This window comes from Eschrichtius robustus, chromosome 8, assembly GCF_028021215.1.
Source record: "Eschrichtius robustus isolate mEscRob2 chromosome 8, mEscRob2.pri, whole genome shotgun sequence".
Classification (NCBI taxonomy): Eukaryota; Metazoa; Chordata; class Mammalia; order Artiodactyla; family Eschrichtiidae; genus Eschrichtius; species Eschrichtius robustus.
The window spans coordinates 123,077,603-123,097,333 of record NC_090831.1 but is presented as its reverse complement, the minus strand read 5'-3'; the positions used below and the strand labels follow the sequence as shown (position 1 = coordinate 123,097,333).

The window sequence follows — 19,731 nt, the reverse complement described above, 5'->3', positions numbered from 1 at the left end:
GTTGTCCTTTTATTCTTACAAGTCAATTTTATTTTTTCTGTTCTAGTGTTCGGTGACCAGTGACTTGGATTTTCCAACACAAGTCATCCCGTTAAAGACTCTGAATGCAGTTGCTTCAGTACCCATAATGTATTCTTGGTCTCCTCTACAGCAGAATTTCATGGTATGTAAATAATGTGTCTTCTTATTTGGTAATCACTTCTTTTAGATACAAAAGCATAGATAATTTTCTTGTCAAGGTGAGTTAAGATAGTATAAGTAAAAATAGCTATCGAAATGGGAGCACTTAGAGTAAATTTTTAAACCAATTAATATATGTATTTTTAAGCCTTTTCAGTGTTGATGTTGCTCTTTTCTTAGTCCTTTCTAGTTAAAACATTCTCCAAAGGAAAAGTATGAAGCAAAAGCCATACCTGGGATTAAAAATATATTTAAAAGATGAAGCGTATAGTTTTTATCCTTGAAGATGTTAGTCAGTATCCTGCAATCTCAGTCTGACTTTGAGGTTTTGTTAGTTGAGAACGTATTATTTAAAACAATTTTAGGCAGCATGTTACTAAATGATAACGTACACTATGAAATATTCTCAGGGCAAGGTTAAGCATTTTTCCACAGATAACACTGGCACAATAGCTTTTGTAATGAAATGCTAGTATTTAATTCTTTATAGAAGTAGGATGCAGGAGGATGGAACAAAAGAGAAATTTGAGTATGCATTCTTGACTTGTGTTGTTAAATTAAAAATACATAGTTTTATTACTTAGTTGGTATATAAAATAATAGGGCTATTACAGTGTTGATGGAAGTCCTTGGTGAGCCTACTTTAGAGAATTACCTGCTAGATTTTTAAATAAATAGATGTTTCTAATGTCTTCAGTAACTTTGCTGTTAAAAATTTTGCAGTGGAGGCTTAAAGGCAAACTTCAGATTCTCTTCTGCCATTGTGTATTTTTGTGCATTTAAGGCTTTATTCAAAAACATATTGTTTGAGAATCATGTTACAGGAGCTTCTGGGAGGGTTCATATTTTCACAGACTGAAATTCTGAAAGCATATAGTGTTTAAAGTTGTCAATAAATTTTACTTCTGTTTTTTAAACCATTTTAAAAAATTGAAGTATAGTCAGTTTATACTGTTGTGTTAGTTTCAGGCGTACAGCAAAGGGATTGTTTCAGAATTCTTTTCCGTTATAGGTTATTACAAGATAATTGACTATAGTTCCTTGTGCTATACAGTAGGTCCTTGTTGTTTATTTTATATATAGTAATGTGTATATGTTAACCCCAAACTCCTACTTTATCTCCCCCTCCAAAGGTGTCAATAAATATTATGAATCATCCATGGGTTTTGCTGGTGATGAAAGCTAGGTCAGGCAAGCTGTCTTTATTATGGCTAGGATATATTTTGAGGTGCAAAGGTTATCTGGTTATAATTGGGAAGACAAAATAGCCAATTGTCATTTAATTTTGGCTTGTGTCCAAAATAATTAACTCTCCCAGTTTAAATGGGATTAGTGCAGGTGAGGTGTGATGGCAGCTAGCCTCATTAGTTGTGTATAAGCTTGACCCTGAATACAGCAATAAATACATTAACATCTAAATTTTCATTTTATACCCCATATGCACTTTTTCTCCCAGTTTCCCTTTTCCTTGTTTGTCTAAGGTACCGTTATCTTTAAGAACTCTGCAGTTACCCTAAATTTGTTATGTAGGAATAATTTGAAAAATTTCCCTTTTTTTTTCCTGTTTCCTGCCTGCTCCTACCGTGTGTGTGTCACGGCCTCTTGCCGGCGTATTCCTCCCTGTCGATCATGGGCCAGCCTAAGGCACCTCACACTTAACATTTCATCTTAGCCAAAAGGCCGAGAAGCGGTAGGCACCTCACACTTGACATAGTTGCCATGTCCTCCCGTCAGTCTTAGCCAGTCCATTCTGTTTATCAGAATTATCTTTCTGAAATACTATTTTTAACCAATACCTTGTTCAAAGGCCCCTTAAGACTTAGACCTATCCTTGTTTTAGATTAGTCTCCATATTTAGATATGGACTTCAGAAACTTCATGTCTTTATAATTACTATCTTTTAAATTTTTTATTGAAAATTCTCTTCCCCCATGAATGTCAGCTTCCTTTCCCTTGTTTCTTTTTTTTAAAAACAGATTTATTTATTTACTTATTTATTTTATTTTTGGCTGCGTGGGGTCTTCATTGCTGCGCGCAGGCTTTCTCTAGTTGCGGTGAGCGGAGGCTACTCTTCGGTGTGCGGGCTTCTCATTGCGGTGGCTTCTCTTGTTGTGGAGCATGGACTCTAGGTGCGCGGGCTTCAGTAGTTGTGGCTCGTGGGCTCTAGAGCGCAGGCTTGAAGTTGTGGTGCACGGGCTTAGTTGCTCCGCGGCATGTGGGATCTTCCCGGACCAGGGCTTGAACCCATGTCCCCTGCACTGGCAGGTGGATTCTTAACCACTGCACCACAAGGGAAGCCCTCCCTTGTTTCTTAAGTACTCTGTTCTCTCTGAACTTTTCTTTGATTGGCTCTTTGCCGCTAAGGTAGCACCCTCTTTCTTCCCTGTTGTCTTCCAATGTAATATATGAGTTGATGAGGTGATGTAAACTCATCTGTCATCTTTATTAGCACTGTCAATTTTGATATGCGTCTTGTTCATCTTAGCAGTGAACTATGTTGTCATGTAGAGTAACAATTCTATTTTATGAATAAGAGTAAATCCTTTTGGCATAAACTTTAATGAACCATTGATATTTTATATGTCTACAATTTTATTATGTTGAATGTCTCTTAATAATTAGATCATCAAGTGACGTTTGGAAATCCTTACTTACGTTGGTTTTTATTTCCTTTTCCTTTTTTTGGGGTATGGTTATTTATGGGTTCTTTTTTTGTGTAATATCCTTTTTTTAATAAATTTATTTATTTATCTTGTCTTTGCGTTGGGTCTTCATTGCTGCGCGCGGGCTTTCTCTAGTTGCGGCGAGCGGGGGCTACTCTTCGTTGCAGTTCGCGGGCTTCTCATCGCGGTGGCTTCTCTTGTTGCGGAGCATGGGCTCTAGGCGCGCGGGCTTCAGTAGTTGCAGTACGCAGGCTCAGTAGTTGTGGTGCATTGGCTCTAGGGCACAGGCTCAGTAGTTGTAGTGCATGGGCTAAATTGCTCCGCGGCATGTGGGATCTTCCTGGACCAGGGCTCGAACCCGTGGCCCCTGCATTCACAGGTGGATTCTTAACCACTGCACCACCAGGGAAGCCCTCGCTGGTTTTGATAAACCGTATTTCATCGATCCTAAGAAAACTTTGAAATGTCTGAAATAGGCATGTCTTAAAATTGATGATGAGTCGTAATTTGCAGCATTTTTTCCTTTCTTAGAGAGGTACATAAAATAATGGTAAGTTTTAACGATTGATGACATATTAGATTAGGTAATACAGTATTTTTTCTTCAATTATTTCCCTGTAAACAGTTTGTTTTCTCAGATATGCTTATTGATGAGAAGGGTTTTTTACTTCTTTGTGGCTTTTAGAATTTGATGTCTATTATTTTAGATCTGGAGAACTGGGTACAGACATCTACTTATGAAAAAATATTGTTGTATTTCAGTTATATTACACTTACTCTTAAAAAAATTTGATACTTAGGATAAGCCTTAAAAAATTTTGAAACTTAGGATAAGCCTGCTTTTTAAATATTTTTTACTTTTAGGTGGAAGATGAAACTGTTTTACATAACATTCCTTACATGGGGGATGAAGTTTTAGACCAGGATGGGACTTTCATTGAAGAACTAATAAAAAATTATGATGGAAAAGTACACGGGGATAGAGGTGAGTCATGTGTTTATTCTCTTAGAAAAGCGGCCAGAGAATTGATATTTTATTAGTTTTTTAAAACATAGGTATGAAAGAGATTTTTTTTTTATATTAACATTGCTGGACTGGCCTGGGCTCACAAGCCTAAAATTTTCAGTGTTTTCCCTAACTATTTTTATTTTATTTTATTTTATTTTTTTTTTAACATCTTTGTTGGAGTATAATTGCTTTACAATGGTGTGTTAGTTTCTGCTTTATAACGAAGTGAATCAGTTATACATATACATATATCCCCATATCTCCTCCCTCTTGCGTCTCCCTCCCACCCTCCCTATCCCACCCCTCTAGGTGGTCACAAAGCACCGAGCTGATCTCCCTGTGCTATGCAGCTGCTTCCCACTAGCTATCTATTTTACATTTGGTAGTGCTTATATGTCCATATATACACTACCACTCTCTCACTTTTGTCCCAGCTCACCCTTCCCCCTCCCCGTGTCCTCAAGTCCATTCTCTAGTAGGTCTGTGTCTTTATTCCCGTCTTACCACTATGTTCTTCATGACCATTTTTTTTTTTTTTTTAAGATTCCATATATATGTTAGCACCCTAACTATTTTTAAATTGAAGGATCATGCTTACCAGTTGAAAATTATGCATAGTTGGTCATAACAAACTGTGATGTCAATAACATGTAAATTAAATAGAATTGTTTGAGTGTATGTAGATTTTAAGATTCTTTAGCAATAAAATCAGTTAGGAATAGGGCTTCTGCTTATGTCACATGGGCTCCAAAAGGCCCTATGTTCAAAAAATACCTTCCCCACCTGGCAACCACAGGACCTGAAATCCTGTCATTAGAATCACAGCTTCGGTGATTTAACAGGAGACCCTGTTAAAGTTCCTGGCAGGAGGGTAACGTGTAACATCCTCATATGTTCCCGTCACGAGTGGACAGCAGGGTCTGGCAGATGCATTGTTTGGAAGGAGGCGAAGGCCGTGGTTAGTCTCTAGAGAATTAGGCTACCGTAGCAGGCACTGGGAACGTGTGAAGATGACAGGTGTTGAGGATAAGTACTACTTCCGACTTTGCCCCAGACCAGTCCTGAAAATGATCTTTCCTCACCGCATTTTAATAATACTGTTATGGTACTGATGGATAGGCTCCAGCTGTTTCTTACAAATTACAGAAAGCATACGTGAACTTTTGTGTATTTCTGATATTTGATTTGATGAATTTCAGAATGTGGGTTTATAAATGATGAAATTTTTGTGGAGTTGGTGAATGCTCTTGGTCAATACAATGACGACGATGATGATGATGATGGAGATGATCCTGATGAAAGAGAAGAAAAACAGAAAGATTTAGAGGAGAACCGAGAAGGTACGTCTGTTACATTTGCGTGTAGCCATTACAGCATTTTTCAAAAACAACAGAGTACAGGTAAATCTTCCTTCCTTCTTTTTTCTTTTGTTAAATATCATATCAGTGGTAGTATAATCAACAGTAGAATATTATTTATAACATTTAATCCTGCACTTGTCTTTATTTCCCTTGGCTAGCAAAAAGAATGTGTTTTTTTTTTTGGGTTTCCCTGGGCAGTCATCATAATCATTATATAACATATATATAGCATACTGATCACTGACTATGAACAAGTTGTGTGCTCGTCACTTTATATCACTTTATATGCGTATAGACATTTAATTCTCATAATGTTCCACGAGGTGGCTTTTATCATCAGATCCACCTCATAGTTGAGGAGATGGGTTTAGTGAGGTGAAGTAACTTAAGATCACAGTATTGGGAGGAAACAGAACCCAGAAAATGCTGTGTTCGGAACCAGCTCTAACTGACCCCAGAGCATATGTTTTAACCGCTACGCTAATTACGGTTTGCCAGAAGATTAGAGGGTCCCAACTTAGAGCTTGGCAGTTGGTGAAGACCGGACAAAGCTCGTTATTAAGACAGCATAGAAGAATATGGGGAAAAATTGCAGTTTCAAAGAAGCGTACAGTTTTTATAACAAGCGCCTTAGTGATCACCTGGCTCCTCATTTTACAGATGAGGAGCCAGCCAAGGTGGGTCAGTGGCCAGACAGGGCCGTGGCGTCAGTTAGGGGCTGAGCCGGGACCACAGCCTTGGTTCTCTGCCTCCTGGCGCACTTGCAGCTTTCCACGCTTGAGTTTGAATTTTGTCTGGCCCACCAGCCTCCCAGATCCTTGTGAGATATGTTGGAAGTAAGTGAAACACAGAGCTGGCAATTTCCTGGAAAATCAGCTTTGTTAGGCATGAAGGAAGTGAAAGACTGGCAAGCTTGTTCGCTTTCATTCTTTTTTCCTTTCACTTTTCCCTGTTTAGATAAAGAAAGTCGCCCACCTCGGAAATTTCCTTCTGATAAAATTTTTGAAGCTATTTCCTCGATGTTTCCAGATAAGGGCACAGCAGAAGAGCTAAAGGAAAAGTAAGATTTGTTCTTTGGCGATGGTTTTGCCTCGTATGGTATTTAACTCACCATTTTGGTTCTTTAGAAATGGAACTAATGTAGCCAGTGAGCTCCCCACTTCGTGTGTTCCCAACACCTGCAAGATACTTGAACTAATACGTGTATGTATCTGGTACCCTGTACTCCATTTATGGTAGATGGGATAAGTTTGCCACGCGCGCGTGCACACACGCACACGTACACACACAATTTACAGGAATGCGTGTAAGAGGAAATTTCTTGGGACACCTGTAGAAATTTTAGTGCAGCTGATGTTTCATTTTAATGAATATAGTAACATTTTTCATGACAGATGTGAATCACATCAGTGAATTCGTTTCTTGATATACCATGCATAATATTTAATTGGCTCTTCATTTAAATAAAGATTTTTGTAGGCTAAACTTCTGTGTGTGTTTTAGGCAAGATAAACATCAAAAATAATACACAGAAATCTTGTAGAAACTTTATTTTCAAAAATGTAATTCTTGTTTCACCTTTACTTCCATTTTTCTTGGTTAATGTTAGGTACAAAGAACTCACTGAGCAGCAGCTCCCAGGTGCACTTCCCCCCGAATGTACCCCCAACATAGATGGACCAAACGCCAAGTCTGTTCAGAGGGAGCAGAGCTTGCACTCGTTTCATACGCTTTTCTGTAGGCGATGTTTTAAATATGACTGCTTCCTACATCGTAAGTGCAGTTATTGTACGTTTTCATTTTCTATCTTTGTTGTGGAATTATGTGTTAAAGCAACTTGGGAAGTGTCGTTTATTACCACTAGAATTTGTCATTTAATCTTGCAGTTATGACTGAAAAATACGTTAGGATCAGAGTATTGTTATTTTTTAATTTGTTGCTTAAGGGTTGCTCTGAAGTCTTTTGCACATGTTAAGCTGGCACTGCTGTCTCCCACTAACTTGGAATACACATCAGTGATTTTTCCATAAATGCTAACCGAACAATTGTTTTATAATAAAACTTACTGTGAACTAGCTGATGGCCCAGAGCAACATTGCTAATACTGATGAATAACTTGTTGAATAAGAAATTGGCTAAAAAGGTGTTTATATATATTCTTGTCTGTTTAGTGCCAAATCTGGTTTTTTTTTTGGGGGGGGGGGCGTCCTCTGAATACGTTGCTTTTAAAAACACCTGCGTTTGAATACAGGTAAAGCATAACATGTTCTTAATGAGATTTACGTATGGTACATATGATATTACTTTCTTTTTCTGACATTGCTGGGGAATGAAGTTTCTTAGTAAAATTTCCAGGTAACTGGAACTTAATTAAGTACAGTTTAGAAAGTACCAGCTACTTAGGAGGCATGTTTTTTGAAAATATATTTCATACCTCCTGGTTCCTAAGCAGAGTTTACTTAATGTAGGTTAGCTTTTTCCACATTAGAGTTTTGTGTGACCATCTGTGGCATAACACCTTTGTCTCTGTGCTAAATGGGTTCATGTTGCTTTGCCCTTTTAGAGTTCCTGTGCCCACCTTTTACAATTTTTTCCCTCATTTTGCAGTGGTACCTCTTAATGTTAATTAGCCTGCCTAAGCAGCTATATCTTGCCTTGTTTTGAGTTTTTGCTCTACCTACTTATGTTTGCTGCGTCGCATAATTTGTTACGTGATGTGTATCTAGGTTTGGAAGTGGTCATTTGTGTGTGTGTGCGTGTGTGCGTGTGTGTGTGTGTGAAGTATTAGTGGTTTAGTTATCTTAAATTAGAAACACTTGAAGTAGACTTTCTGAATTATCACTGCATCTCCCATCGTATCTCCTTGCAGTTGTTGCCTGTGCTCCTGATCTAGTTTAAATCGATGACTTGGTAGTTGTAATAATCCGGAGAAGCCAGCCATTTGTTATCCCAGCCATTGTAGGGTTACTTACTTGGGCTTGGCAGCACTGTCTTTACACAGGCCTTGAAGTAGTTGTTTTGAATTGCATTTAATTCCCCTTTACACATGACCATTTTATAAAATAATGTCCAGTTCTTAAGAATACTGTAAATTGCATTCAGATATCACTATAGCAAAAAAGTTGGTGGGAGCTCTTTCATTGGAGTCAATGCAATGGTCCCTCCAGTTTGTTGTTTATAGATGCAGCATTTGATGGACCTTTTTTGTACAAATGAGCCAAGGCAGGAGGCTACTACTTTTAAACATTATTACCGGAGTTATTTTATTGTGCTATTCCAGTCTGAGCAATTTGGATGACCCTTGAACCTGCTCATTGTCTCATTATTCCTGCGGGGGAGAGGAGGAGAGAAGTGCTGTGCTCAATGAAGCTGGTCCTCTGGGACCGACCGGTGGGCTGCTCACTGCAGCGTGTGGGAGACGCGGGTCCAGCACTGCGGTGCCCACCCTTCCCTCTTGTTCCACTGGAGCCAGGCTCTTCATAATGTAGCCCTAACACATTCTACAGGCACTTAGTTGCTTTACACTGACTTTGACAAAATATCACACACCGTATGTTTTTCTTAGGTAAGAGAAGTCATTAAATACATTATTAAACATACCTGTTAAATATAGCATTTTGTGCTTTTTGTTCTTTGTCTAATGGGCATAATATAAACTGTCATGAGGATTAAATTTATTACTTACTACGTGCAAAATACTTAAAATAGCACTTGGCATGTGTTTAGCTATTGTTATTTTTTAAATAAATCATCATTCACATGACTTACATTTCAAAAAAGCATTAAAAGGCGTCCAGCGAAATCCCCCCCTCCTGTCCGCATCCTCACTCCCCTGGAGATAAACCACTTCTGCTGTTAATTCTTCTGTGTCTTTCTGTAGTTTCTTCTGGCAAATACAAATACATTCCTCTCTTTTCCCAACCACCCTATTCAAATGGTGCCATACTCTCCAGGCTTTTTCCCTGTTGGACTTAATATTGTAGATACTATTCCTGTCTGGACAGCTGCACAGTCTTCTGCTGTAGGAGGCCCTATAACTTACTGAGCCCGTCCCCCGAAGGTCAACATTTATGGTAATGGCGCCATAGTGAATAACCTTGCGTGGTGGACCTGTACGTCCTTTCCCACAAGTGCAGGTTAACCTGGTCCACTCTGTGTAGACAGTGCCAAACTACCTGCCATACGGGGATCTGCCAATTTAAAGAACTACCAGCAAAGTAAGAGTGCCTGTTTCCCAGAGCCCAGCCAATAGAGTGTGTTAAAAAACAAACTTTGATTTTATTGATTGAATTAGTAATATGTTTTTTAGCATAATTTAATTTGCATTTTTTCTTCCTGTATGATTAAGAGATTTGTATTTTATTTTCTCTGAACTATTTTTATCCTTTTGGCTTCGTTGGTCTTTTTGATATCTTGAAGCTCTTTATATAGTCAGGAAATTAGTTTTTTTGAGATGAGTTGCAGTGGTTTTTTTTTCCAGTTTGTTGTTTGGTAAAAATCCCATAGCAAAGTTAAAAAAAAAACCTTTAAGGTAGTTGAATTTATCAGTTGGCTTTCCCTACTACTCCCAAGGTTTTAAAGGGCGTCTCACTTTTTTTCTAGTACGTTTTAGGCTTTGGTGCTATTTTCTTTTCTTTTTTTTTTTTTTTTTTTGGAATAACATCTGACTCTTTGATCCGTTTGGAATTTATTCTGTTAGAATTTTGGATCCAACTCGTCCTCTGCATCTCCAGGGCCACTGTTTCCACACCATCTATTGACAAGTCCCCTCTGGGGCTGCCCTGAGCTGCTGCCTTCATCCCTGTCACCACAGGTGCTGGGGTCTGTTTCTGGTCTTTGGGTTTCGTTCCTTGAGTCTGTCTGTCCAGGGGGCTTTATTCAGAGATCTCCTGGCCATTCTTGTTTTTCTATATAAATTTTAGAACCAGTTTGTCTAATTTAAAAAAAAAGTCTAGGTGGTATGTTTATTGGAATCTCATTAAATTTATAAATTTTCTAAGGGGAAATTGACAATTTAAAATAAGGGTATGTCTAACTATGTGATAAGTCTCCTTTTGTCCTTTTTTTTTTTTTTTTTCTTTATTTTTTATTTATTTATGGCTGTGTTGGGTCTTCGTTTCTGTGCTAGGGCTTTCTCTAGTTGTGTCACGTGGGGGCCACTCTTCGTCGCGGTGCGCGGGCCTCTCACTGTCGCGGCCTCTCTTGTTGCGGAGCACAGGCTCCAGACGCGCAGGCTCAGTAGTTGTGGCTCACGGGCCCAGTTGCTTCGCGGCATGTGGGATCCTCCCAGACCAGGGCTCGAACCCGTGTCCCCTGCATTGGCAGGCGGACCCTCAACCACTGCGCCACCAGGGAAGCCCTCCTTTTGTCCTTTGAAGTAAGCTTTCTGATTTTCTTCCCATAGCTCTTGTATTTATATTCTTTGGTAAGATGATTTCCAGGCATTAAATGTGTTGGGCTTTTCCCTTTGTATCATGTATGTTTCGTACCCTGCTACTTTACTGAGCTGTCCTTGTTTGTGATAGCTTCTGCACAGATTCTTTTGAGTTTTCCAGCTGTAATTGCCTACAGTTATGAATGGTTTTGTCTTCTTTCCAATCTTTGTAACTTTAACTACTTTCTCCTGTCTAACTGTATCTTCAGTGCCATGTTAAATAATAGTGGTGCTAGGAGATACATTTCCTACTGCTCCTGGATCAGTTTTGGGAAATTACCCATTTCATTCCGATTTTGAAATTTATTTGTATAATTTGATCTGCATGTTCTAATAATTCTTTTAATTTCTTTTATTTCTTTGATTGTTCTTCTGTGTTTCATTCTCTTTTTCTTGATGAGATTAAGAAGTGGTTTATATATTTTATTTAAAAAATCTGTTTTGTATATTTTTCCCTCAGGGAATCAGCTACCGTATTAGTTTTTACTGTTTTTCTGTTTGTGAATCTGATGTTTGCATCATTTTCATTCTTTCCTCTTTTTTTGGATGTATGTATTTTAACACAGTGAGTTGTCTCTAGAGCACTGTTTCAACTTCTCTTTTAGGTTCCAATATTTGGTATTATTACTATTTTTTTTTTAAAGGAATTTGAGGGAATGTTTTGTATTTCCTTTAACTCATCGTTTAAGGGAGACTTTTTAAAACTTCATTGTGAAAGAGGCCTTTTTTGGATGCTAACTGTTTTTATTATTTCTGTGCTGGCAGCCTCACTGATGTTGGGCCTTACGTGTTATTTAGAAGTTAGGGGTGTCTGCCATTTTTATCTCTAAGGAAGATGTTCTTTTTTTTAAAAAAATAAATTTATTTATTTATTTTTGGCTGCGTTGGGTCTTCGTTGCTGCACCCAGGCTTTCTCTAGTTGCGGCGAGTGGGGGCTAGTCTTCCTTGTGGTGCGCGGGCTTCTCATTGCTGTGGCTTCTCTTGTCGTGGAGCACGGGCTCTAGACGCGTGGGCTTCAGCAGTTATGGCACATAGGCCCAGTAGTTGTGGCACGTGGGCTCCAGAGCGCGGGCTCAGTAGTTGTGGCGCATGGGCTTAGTTGCTCCGCGGCATGTGGGATCTTCCCAGACCAGGGCTCGAACCCGTGTCTCCTGCATTGGCAGGCGGATTCTTAACCACTGTGCCACCAAGGAAGTCCTGGAAGATATTCTGATGGCAGGGGATTGGCAGTTCATCTGGGCCAGAAGCTTGGTATCTGATCATGGATCTTTTCTATTAGACGGACTTTAATCTCCAATACTGGCCTAGAGCATAGCTAGAATTGTATATTATAATTTATTAGTCTTTTACCTTTGCTTGAAAACCTTTAGATAAGATTTTTCACCAAGATTTTCCAAGTTGCTTTTGAAATTAAAGAAAAAAAAGCCCTTAATATCCATGTTCTTTTCTTTTTGTGAAACTTTTAAGTATCTTGCTTTAATTTTCCATCTGATAATTTTCCTGATCAGGGAATTTTATATAATCTTTTCCCCAACCCACCCATATTATACTTAGTTTGAAATACATTTTAATAATGTATTTCAAATACTAGTATTTTAAGTTGTCTATTTGAAAAGATTATGTTCGGTATTCTGGAAGTCTAAAATAGTCAAGACTCTTAGAGGAAAACATAGGCAGAACACTCTATGACATAAATCACAGCAAGATCCTTTTTGACCCACCTCCTAGAGAAATGGAAATAAAAACAAAAATAAACAAATGGGACCTAATGAAACTTAAAATCTTTGGCACAGGAAAGGAAACCATAAATGAGATGAAAAGACAACCCTCAGAATGGGAGAAAATATTGGCAAACGAAGCAACTGACAAAGGATTAATCTCCAAGATATACAAGCAGCTCATGCAGCTCAATATCAAAAAAACAAACAACCCAATCCCAAAATGGGTAGAAGACCTAAATAGACATTTCTCCAAAGAAGATACACAGATTGCCAACAAACACATGAAAGAATGCTCAACATCATTAATCATTAGAGAAATGCAAATCAAAACTACAATGAGATATCATCTCACACCGGTCAGAATGGCCGGCATCAAAAAATCTACAAACAATAAATGCTGGAAGGGTGTGGAGAAAAGGGAACCCTCTTGCACTGTTGGTGGGAATGTAAATTGATACAGCCACTATGGAGAACAGTATGGAGGTTCCTTAAAAAACTAAAAATAGAACTACCATATGACCCAGCAATCCCACTACTGGGCATATACCCTGAGAAAACCATAATTCAAAAAGAGTCATGTACCACAGTGCTCATTGCAGCTCTATTTACAATAGCCAGGACATGGAAGCAACCAACGTGTCCCCCGACAGATGAATGGATAAAGAAGATGTGGCACATATATACAATGGAATATTACTCAGCCATAAAAAGAAACGAAATTGAGTCATTTGTAGTGAGGTGGATGGACCTAGAGTCTGTCATACAGAGTGAAGTAAGTCAGAAGAAGAAAAACAAATACCATATGCTAACACATATATATGGAATCTAAAAAGAAAAGTCATGAAGAACCTAGGGGCAAGACAGATGGGAATACAGACGCAGACCTACTAGAGAATGGACTTGAGGATACGGGGAGGGGGAAGGGTAAGCTGCGACAAAGTGAGAGAGTGGCATGGACATATATACACTACCAAATGTAAAATAGCTAGCTAGTGGGAAGCAGCCGCATAGCACAGGGAGATCAGCTCAGTGCTTTGTGACCACCTGGAGGGGTGGGATAGGGAGGGTGGGAGGGAGGGAGACGCAAGAGGGAAGAGATATGGGGACGTATGTATATGTATAACTGATTCACTTTGTTATAAAGCAGAAACTGACACACCATTGTAAAGCAATTATACTCCAATAAAGATGTTAAAAAAAAATAGTCAAGACATTTCTAGAAGAGGGAATTTTTTATATACTTAGTTTTCCTAAAGAATTGAAGTTAGAAATTCTGCTGAAGGAAATCTAGTTGTAAGAATAGTTCTCTTTCTTTAGCTAAATGCAATGTGAGATGAAGAATGGTACTTTAAAAATTTTAAAAGTACTTTTATTATTAGCATGCTCATTTTTCCTTTATGGCCTGAATTTGTTCTTACCTTGGAGACTGTATAATTGTGGCTTATGATGCTGATACTGTTACCTAGTCCTGATTTAGAGGCTTCTTCTGTCTCATTGGTCGACCAGCAGAGGCTGCTGTCCTCATTTGTGTACGTGTGTGTGTGTACAGATACATGTGGGTCTTCTTCAGTGAACTGGGGCAAAAATATCAATCTCTAACTATAGTATGTACTAGAGGAGACATCCAAACTAAAAACAAGTTTCACCAAAAACATGTCAGTCAGGATGTGCCTCTGACTCATGACGATCTTGTTTTTGGATGGATGTAATTCCTTCTGCTTATGTGACCTTAATCTTCTAGTGCTCACTCTTTGTATTTTAGGGGTCTTCACCTGTGCAAAATGTAATTCAGTGCTAAATCAGTCATATGGTATCAGGCTCTTGTTTTGGGAAAAACCAACTCACATACTTGAAACAGTATCTGAGCCTTGAATTTCTATTTTAAAAACATAACTTTTTCTTCCTTCCCTCATCACTGTCTTCATTTCCCATTTAAGTTCTATGGATAGAAGTATGGCTTCTTTTTTTTAAAAGGAATTCCTTTGTTTTTATTTTTTATTTATTTTTATTTATTTATTTATGGCTGCGTTGGGTCTTCGTTTCTGTCCTAGGGCTTTCTCTAGTTGCGGAGAGAGGGGGCCGCTCTTCATCGCGGTGCGCGGGCCTCTCACTGTCGCGGCCTCTCTTGTTGCGGAGCACAGGCTCCAGATGCGCAGGCTCAGTAGTTGTGGCTCACGGGCCCAGTTGCTCCGCGGCATGTGGGATCTTCCCAGACCAGGGCTCGAACCCGTGTCCCCTGCATTGGCAGGCAGATTCTCAACCACTGCGCCACCAGGGAAGCCCAGAAGTATGGCTTTTTACAAATATTTTTTAAATGATTTATTTCATGAATCTGTCACTTGTTTTTATCCAGATTAATTTTCATCTTGTGTAATTCTGGATAGGGCATTTCTAGTATTTGCCTTTGTACACTGTAAGCAAGCTTCCCCAAGTTGTCTGAAGTTCTCACCGCTGTGCTTTCATACTTTGTTTAGTATACCAGTGTGCTGGAGTTTGAATATTATTTGGGAATCTTAAGTTCCAAACACCTTATCTTTCTAAAACCTGTTTTATCTGACCATTGTGTTTTCCTGCAGAAAGGGTGCTGACCGTGCGGGCTCCCCCTGGGTTCTTGAATTGTGTGTGATTCAAAGAAATTGACTTGTAGTATTCCGAGGCTGTCCTCATTATCTTTTAAAACTGGTTTTTAACAATTGGTGTCCCATTCTTCTCCCCCGTTTGACAAGCTGATTGCTGACCTTTCTTTGGAAATCGATAAATTGTAGATGTCAGAATTCTTCTGTAAAAAGAGGAAATCTGATTTCTATGTAGAGGATACATCAGTTGTTTCTATGGAGACATTAAAGACTCAAATAAATGTTTATAATTAGAGCTCAGGTGTTCTGGGGGGAGACCTGAGGAGAATACATTGTGGAAATTCAATAAGAGCTTGAAGGAAAGTTCCGTAATGTAAACATTATTAGCAAAAGTGTAATGTAGTAATTGACTTTCTCCTTTGGATCTGGAGACATGAAAAAGTAATGTTATGTTTATGTGTAAAAGTAATGTTAGTTATGTTTGGATATTTTATGTTTATTTTGCAGCTTTCCATGCGACACCCAACACTTACAAGCGGAAGAACACGGAGACGGCTCTGGACAACAAGCCTTGCGGCCCCCAGTGTTACCAGCACTTGGTAAGCGTGTGCAATGGGGCTCCAGAGGGAATTGGAGAAGTCTTAATTTTGAACTTCGGTGAGGTCTATAAAGTCAGCGGTAACCTCACTGTTCCCATACTTTCACTGGCCATATGATAGCAGAGGTTTCTCAGTCACATTTCTCGGTAGTGCTTACGTACTGCACATTCTAGTCTTTCGTTATCTCGCGTTATTCTTTATCTCTGTTAGTCTCTTCAGCAGCGTGTGGAGTTCTTTAGGATCCAGGCCTCCTGTAGCTCCACAGAGCTTACGAGAATGGGAAGCACAGAGAACCCTTTTAAACCCCAGAAGTGCAGTAGTTCCCGAGCCTTGCTCAGAGCCATGGCCCTTCTTTGAGTTGTAGACCCACTGTAGTTGAGCTATATTATATATAGGTCCCAGAGAGGTTTTGTATGTTTTTTTTTTTTTTTTTAAATGATGGAGAAAAGGTAAGGGTTTAGGAAAATATGAGGTAGAAAAGTTGTTTTTTACGGGTACTATCTTATTTTTACCATTTCCCCTCTTTGAACCAAGCCACTCCTACCTAGGAACTAAATGGGTATATATTGCCTGTTGGATTTTGGACAGAAGATTCATTGAATGGCACCTGCAGAAGGTATCCTATTTTTAAGCAATTTGGTTTTTGTAGAATGAAGTATAAAACTGTTGGCTGCTCTCAGACTTCTCCCTTCTATTGCCACTAAAAATGGAATTCTTGAGCACTGTTTTATAATATTCCTTACAAGGCAGAATTTTATTTGGCTCATCTAAAACGTGTCTGTGGTATCTCTATAATCCACGCCCTTCCCGTTGTTGTATACCTTCCGAGACTGGATTATTGCACCTGGTAACGCAGAATGTAACCCTCACCGCCTTGTTCGTCGAGTTCCTTTCATGTCTTCCTGGGGCTGTACATCCCTCATAGGGAAGAAAAAATGGGATGTTTTACTTGTAAGGCAGAAAGTGACAGAGTGGAGTAGGTGTACACGTTTTGTTTTCTTCTTGTATACTTTAAATGTTACCTGAGAAAGGGACGTGTTGGCTTAAGAAACCCTGAAATTGGAAAGTGTGGCTTTAGATGCACATTAGATGTGTGATTCCTCTTAAAGTTCACTTTTCAATAGACTGTTACCTAAAGTATATTTGTATTTTAACTCATAATCGGTTAATACAGAGCCATCTTGCCTGATTTTGTGCTGCTCTGGCCCTGTACGGAAGCCATATTTATCTTTCGCAAATCTTCAAACCCTCAAAAGCAGATAGAAGACAGTTGTATGTAGACGTGCGACTGTTTGTGAAAGCCGGATACTGTGATACAATTGAGTAACGTGCTAACGCCATCCTTTTTTTTTTTCCTCCTCCGCCAAAACGAGCCGCAGAACTTTACCCTGATGTCTGCACTTTTCCCCCTTTGTAGGAGGGCGCGAAGGAGTTTGCTGCCGCCCTCACTGCCGAGCGGATAAAGACGCCGCCGAAGCGCCCGGGCGGCCGCAGGAGAGGGCGGCTCCCCAACAACAGCAGCAGGCCCGGCACCCCCACCACCAGCGTGCTCGAGTCGAAGGACACAGACAGTGACAGGGAGGCGGGGACCGAGACCGGGGGGGAGGGCAACGACAAGGAGGAGGAGGAGAAGAAGGACGAGACCTCCAGCTCCTCAGGTGGGGCGCGCCTGGCAGCGGGTCTCCCCGCCGCTCGGAGGGTGCGTGTTGTCGGGGTGCGGGTCCTGTGAGGTGTCAGTTACTCACACGGTGACAAACCCAGGAGCAGGGCCGTGTGGCTGTGACGTACTGCTCTCTTCTGTCCCACACCCGGCCCTCGCCCGTGGTGTCCATCTTCTGGGTTACTTGCAAGTTGACGATCCAGTTTATTTTCACTCTTTGGGTCACTTTCCTTTTTCCAGCTTTCACAAGGGCATGATGACATTCTCATCGTTCAGTGGAATACTCTTGACCCTCTGTGGGTAGTTTTGGTTACGAGAGAGAATTGGAACCCCTGACTAATATGTTATGGGTTGTCTTTTCAGCCCTATGATTACGCCATAAATAGTAGCAGGGTAACCCCATTTGCTTTCATTTTAGAAGGCTGAGTTAAAGGGAGCCCGCTCTCATGGTTTCCATGGGGGAAAAGCTTACTGATATTTCCTTCCCTTTCCCTTTCCTTCCTCCCATTGCTATTTCTTGACCATCGCTTAACTTTGGTGTCATAGAAGCGAATTCTCGGTGTCAGACACCAATAAAGATGAAGCCCAACGCCGAGCCCCCCGAGAACGTGGAGTGGAGTGGCGCTGAGGCCTCCATGTTCAGGGTCCTCATCGGCACGTACTACGACAACTTCTGTGCCATCGCCAGGTTGATCGGGACCAAAACATGTCGACAGGTAAGCGTGGCTGATAAAAACAGTCCGCTTCAAATGGAGAAATAACGTGGTCACTGTCCAAACATACGACCATTCGTGGTTATTAAACTCCTGTTCCTCTGAAAAGAAGTATAAAAAATTTTTTTTTCACTGAGAGGGAACTGAAAGGAAATTACTCATTCAACTTTAGATGTTTCAGGTTAGGTGGCAATGGGTTCTATCTTACTTTATTATTCATTCATTTATTTGGTTTTTGGCCACGCTGCGCGGCACGTGGCATCTTAGTTCCCCAAACAGGGATCGAACCTGTGTCCCTTGCAGTGTAAGTGCAGAGTCCTAACCACTGGACCACCAGGGAATTCTGGCAACGGGTTTTAAAACCCAGGAACAATTTAGATTTAGCCTCATGACTCTCAATAAGAGTGTAATCGCAGCAGCGTCACAGGACAGACAAATAGTTTCTGGTGGGAATGAGCAGGAGACTGGTTTGCTTAAATAGACGGTCCTCACGGCCCTGTGACCTTGCCTCTTGTCAGGTGTATGAGTTTCGAGTCAAAGAATCCAGTGTCATAGCACCGGCCCCCGCCGAGGACGTTGACACCCCTCCCAGGAAGAAGAAGAGGAAACACCGGTGAGTCTGCCGCATGATGGGGAGGCCGCTGCGGGCCGGGCGCTCACGAGGGCAGTGGTGGCTCCACTCTGTCGATTAGGAAAGAAGCTTAAGTGGCCTCAGAAATAGACCTGTGGGGTCTTGTTTCCATGGGCATTTGCTGGCATTTTTCTGTAAGAACACAGTGGCTGTCAGGAGATTTGGTGTGTTGAGTCATAAAAATTTTATGATTACTACGCTACATTTTGGTTACGAAGAACTATTGAGTAGCTTCTGCAGTGAAGGCTGCATAAACCCTTACTTGGCATTCGTGTGTGGATCTTGGGAGGCTGTGAGCTCTGGGCTGGTTTTCACTCTAGGAGCCCGAGTTTTCCACGCCCACCCTGCCATCAGCCTGGGTGAGCGAGTGACGGGGGCAGAGAAGGTGTCAGGCTGACTCGGATGCGTGGAGGCTGGATGGACTGCTTGCTGTAACCACCCCCCCCCCCACCCCGCTCCTTTTTTTCTTTTGAGAGAGAAACATAGTTGGGTGTTGGGTAAGGGAACATCTCAATTATGCTTCAAAAATTGTCCACAGCTTAATTTAGGCTTTAGTAGACGCTTCTGCATTTTTTGCTTGTATTATTTCTGACCATAGAGCTCAGTTGAAATGATGAAAGATTCCAGAAATTAGAGCAGGTATGCTGTATCAGTATCATCCACACTAGAATAAACCCGCCCCACGTGGCCGGGCTGGCTCTCTGAGGCCACAGCCATTAAGCTGTTCCCACGTTGCTCCACACCTGTGCCAGGTGTAAGCTGGGTGGCGTGTGACTCCTCTTTCACAGTTACTTGGATGAAGAGCCCCGCTGCATTCCTGGCACAGGTTGACCCGTTTAAGTTGTGTTTGTTGACATGTGACTGCCTGTGCGCCCCAGGGTCACAAGGATGTTTTCTCTCTTTGTGTTTTGCAGGTTGTGGGCAGCACACTGCAGGAAGATACAGCTGAAGAAGGGTTGGCATCTTTCCGTTCAGCTTCATTAGTAACTCAGGGTCTACTTCCCGTGTCTCAGAATAGGAATTGGATTAGAGTTTGGGATATTCTGATATAACCGACTTTGGTGCACTGAAGTTTAATGCACAGAAGTGCATTAAATGGAGGCTGTCTGTTGATTACTTTCCAGTCGGTTAGAGGAGAACGACTCTGGGAACCTGACTGAGGTGTGCGTGACAGTGCCCCGGGG

The 19,731-nt window shown here is 40.7% G+C and overlaps 1 protein-coding gene and 1 non-coding gene across 7 annotated transcripts in view; one reads left to right on the top strand and one right to left on the bottom strand.

Annotated features, from left to right (window-relative positions):
• The window catches only part of EZH2 (enhancer of zeste 2 polycomb repressive complex 2 subunit), a 63,374-nt gene that overhangs the window by 36,696 nt on the left and 6,947 nt on the right, over positions 1–19,731 (top strand). For all 6 annotated transcript variants that reach the window (XM_068549621.1, XM_068549618.1, XM_068549619.1 and 3 more), the window contains exons 4-13: positions 47–163; positions 3,708–3,828; positions 5,052–5,192; positions 6,171–6,273; positions 6,823–6,986; positions 15,452–15,543; positions 16,961–17,201; positions 17,750–17,919; positions 18,435–18,529; positions 19,462–19,502. In XM_068549621.1, the coding sequence (XP_068405722.1) occupies positions 47–163; positions 3,708–3,828; positions 5,052–5,192; positions 6,171–6,273; positions 6,823–6,986; positions 15,452–15,543; positions 16,961–17,201; positions 17,750–17,919; positions 18,435–18,529; positions 19,462–19,502 (1,285 nt within the window). The remainder of the gene's footprint in view (positions 1–46; positions 164–3,707; positions 3,829–5,051; positions 5,193–6,170; positions 6,274–6,822; positions 6,987–15,451; positions 15,544–16,960; positions 17,202–17,749; positions 17,920–18,434; positions 18,530–19,461; positions 19,503–19,731) is intronic.
• Positions 18,184–18,256, bottom strand: TRNAV-UAC (transfer RNA valine (anticodon UAC)). The gene has a single exon. It is a non-coding gene; the product is annotated as a tRNA-Val (tRNA).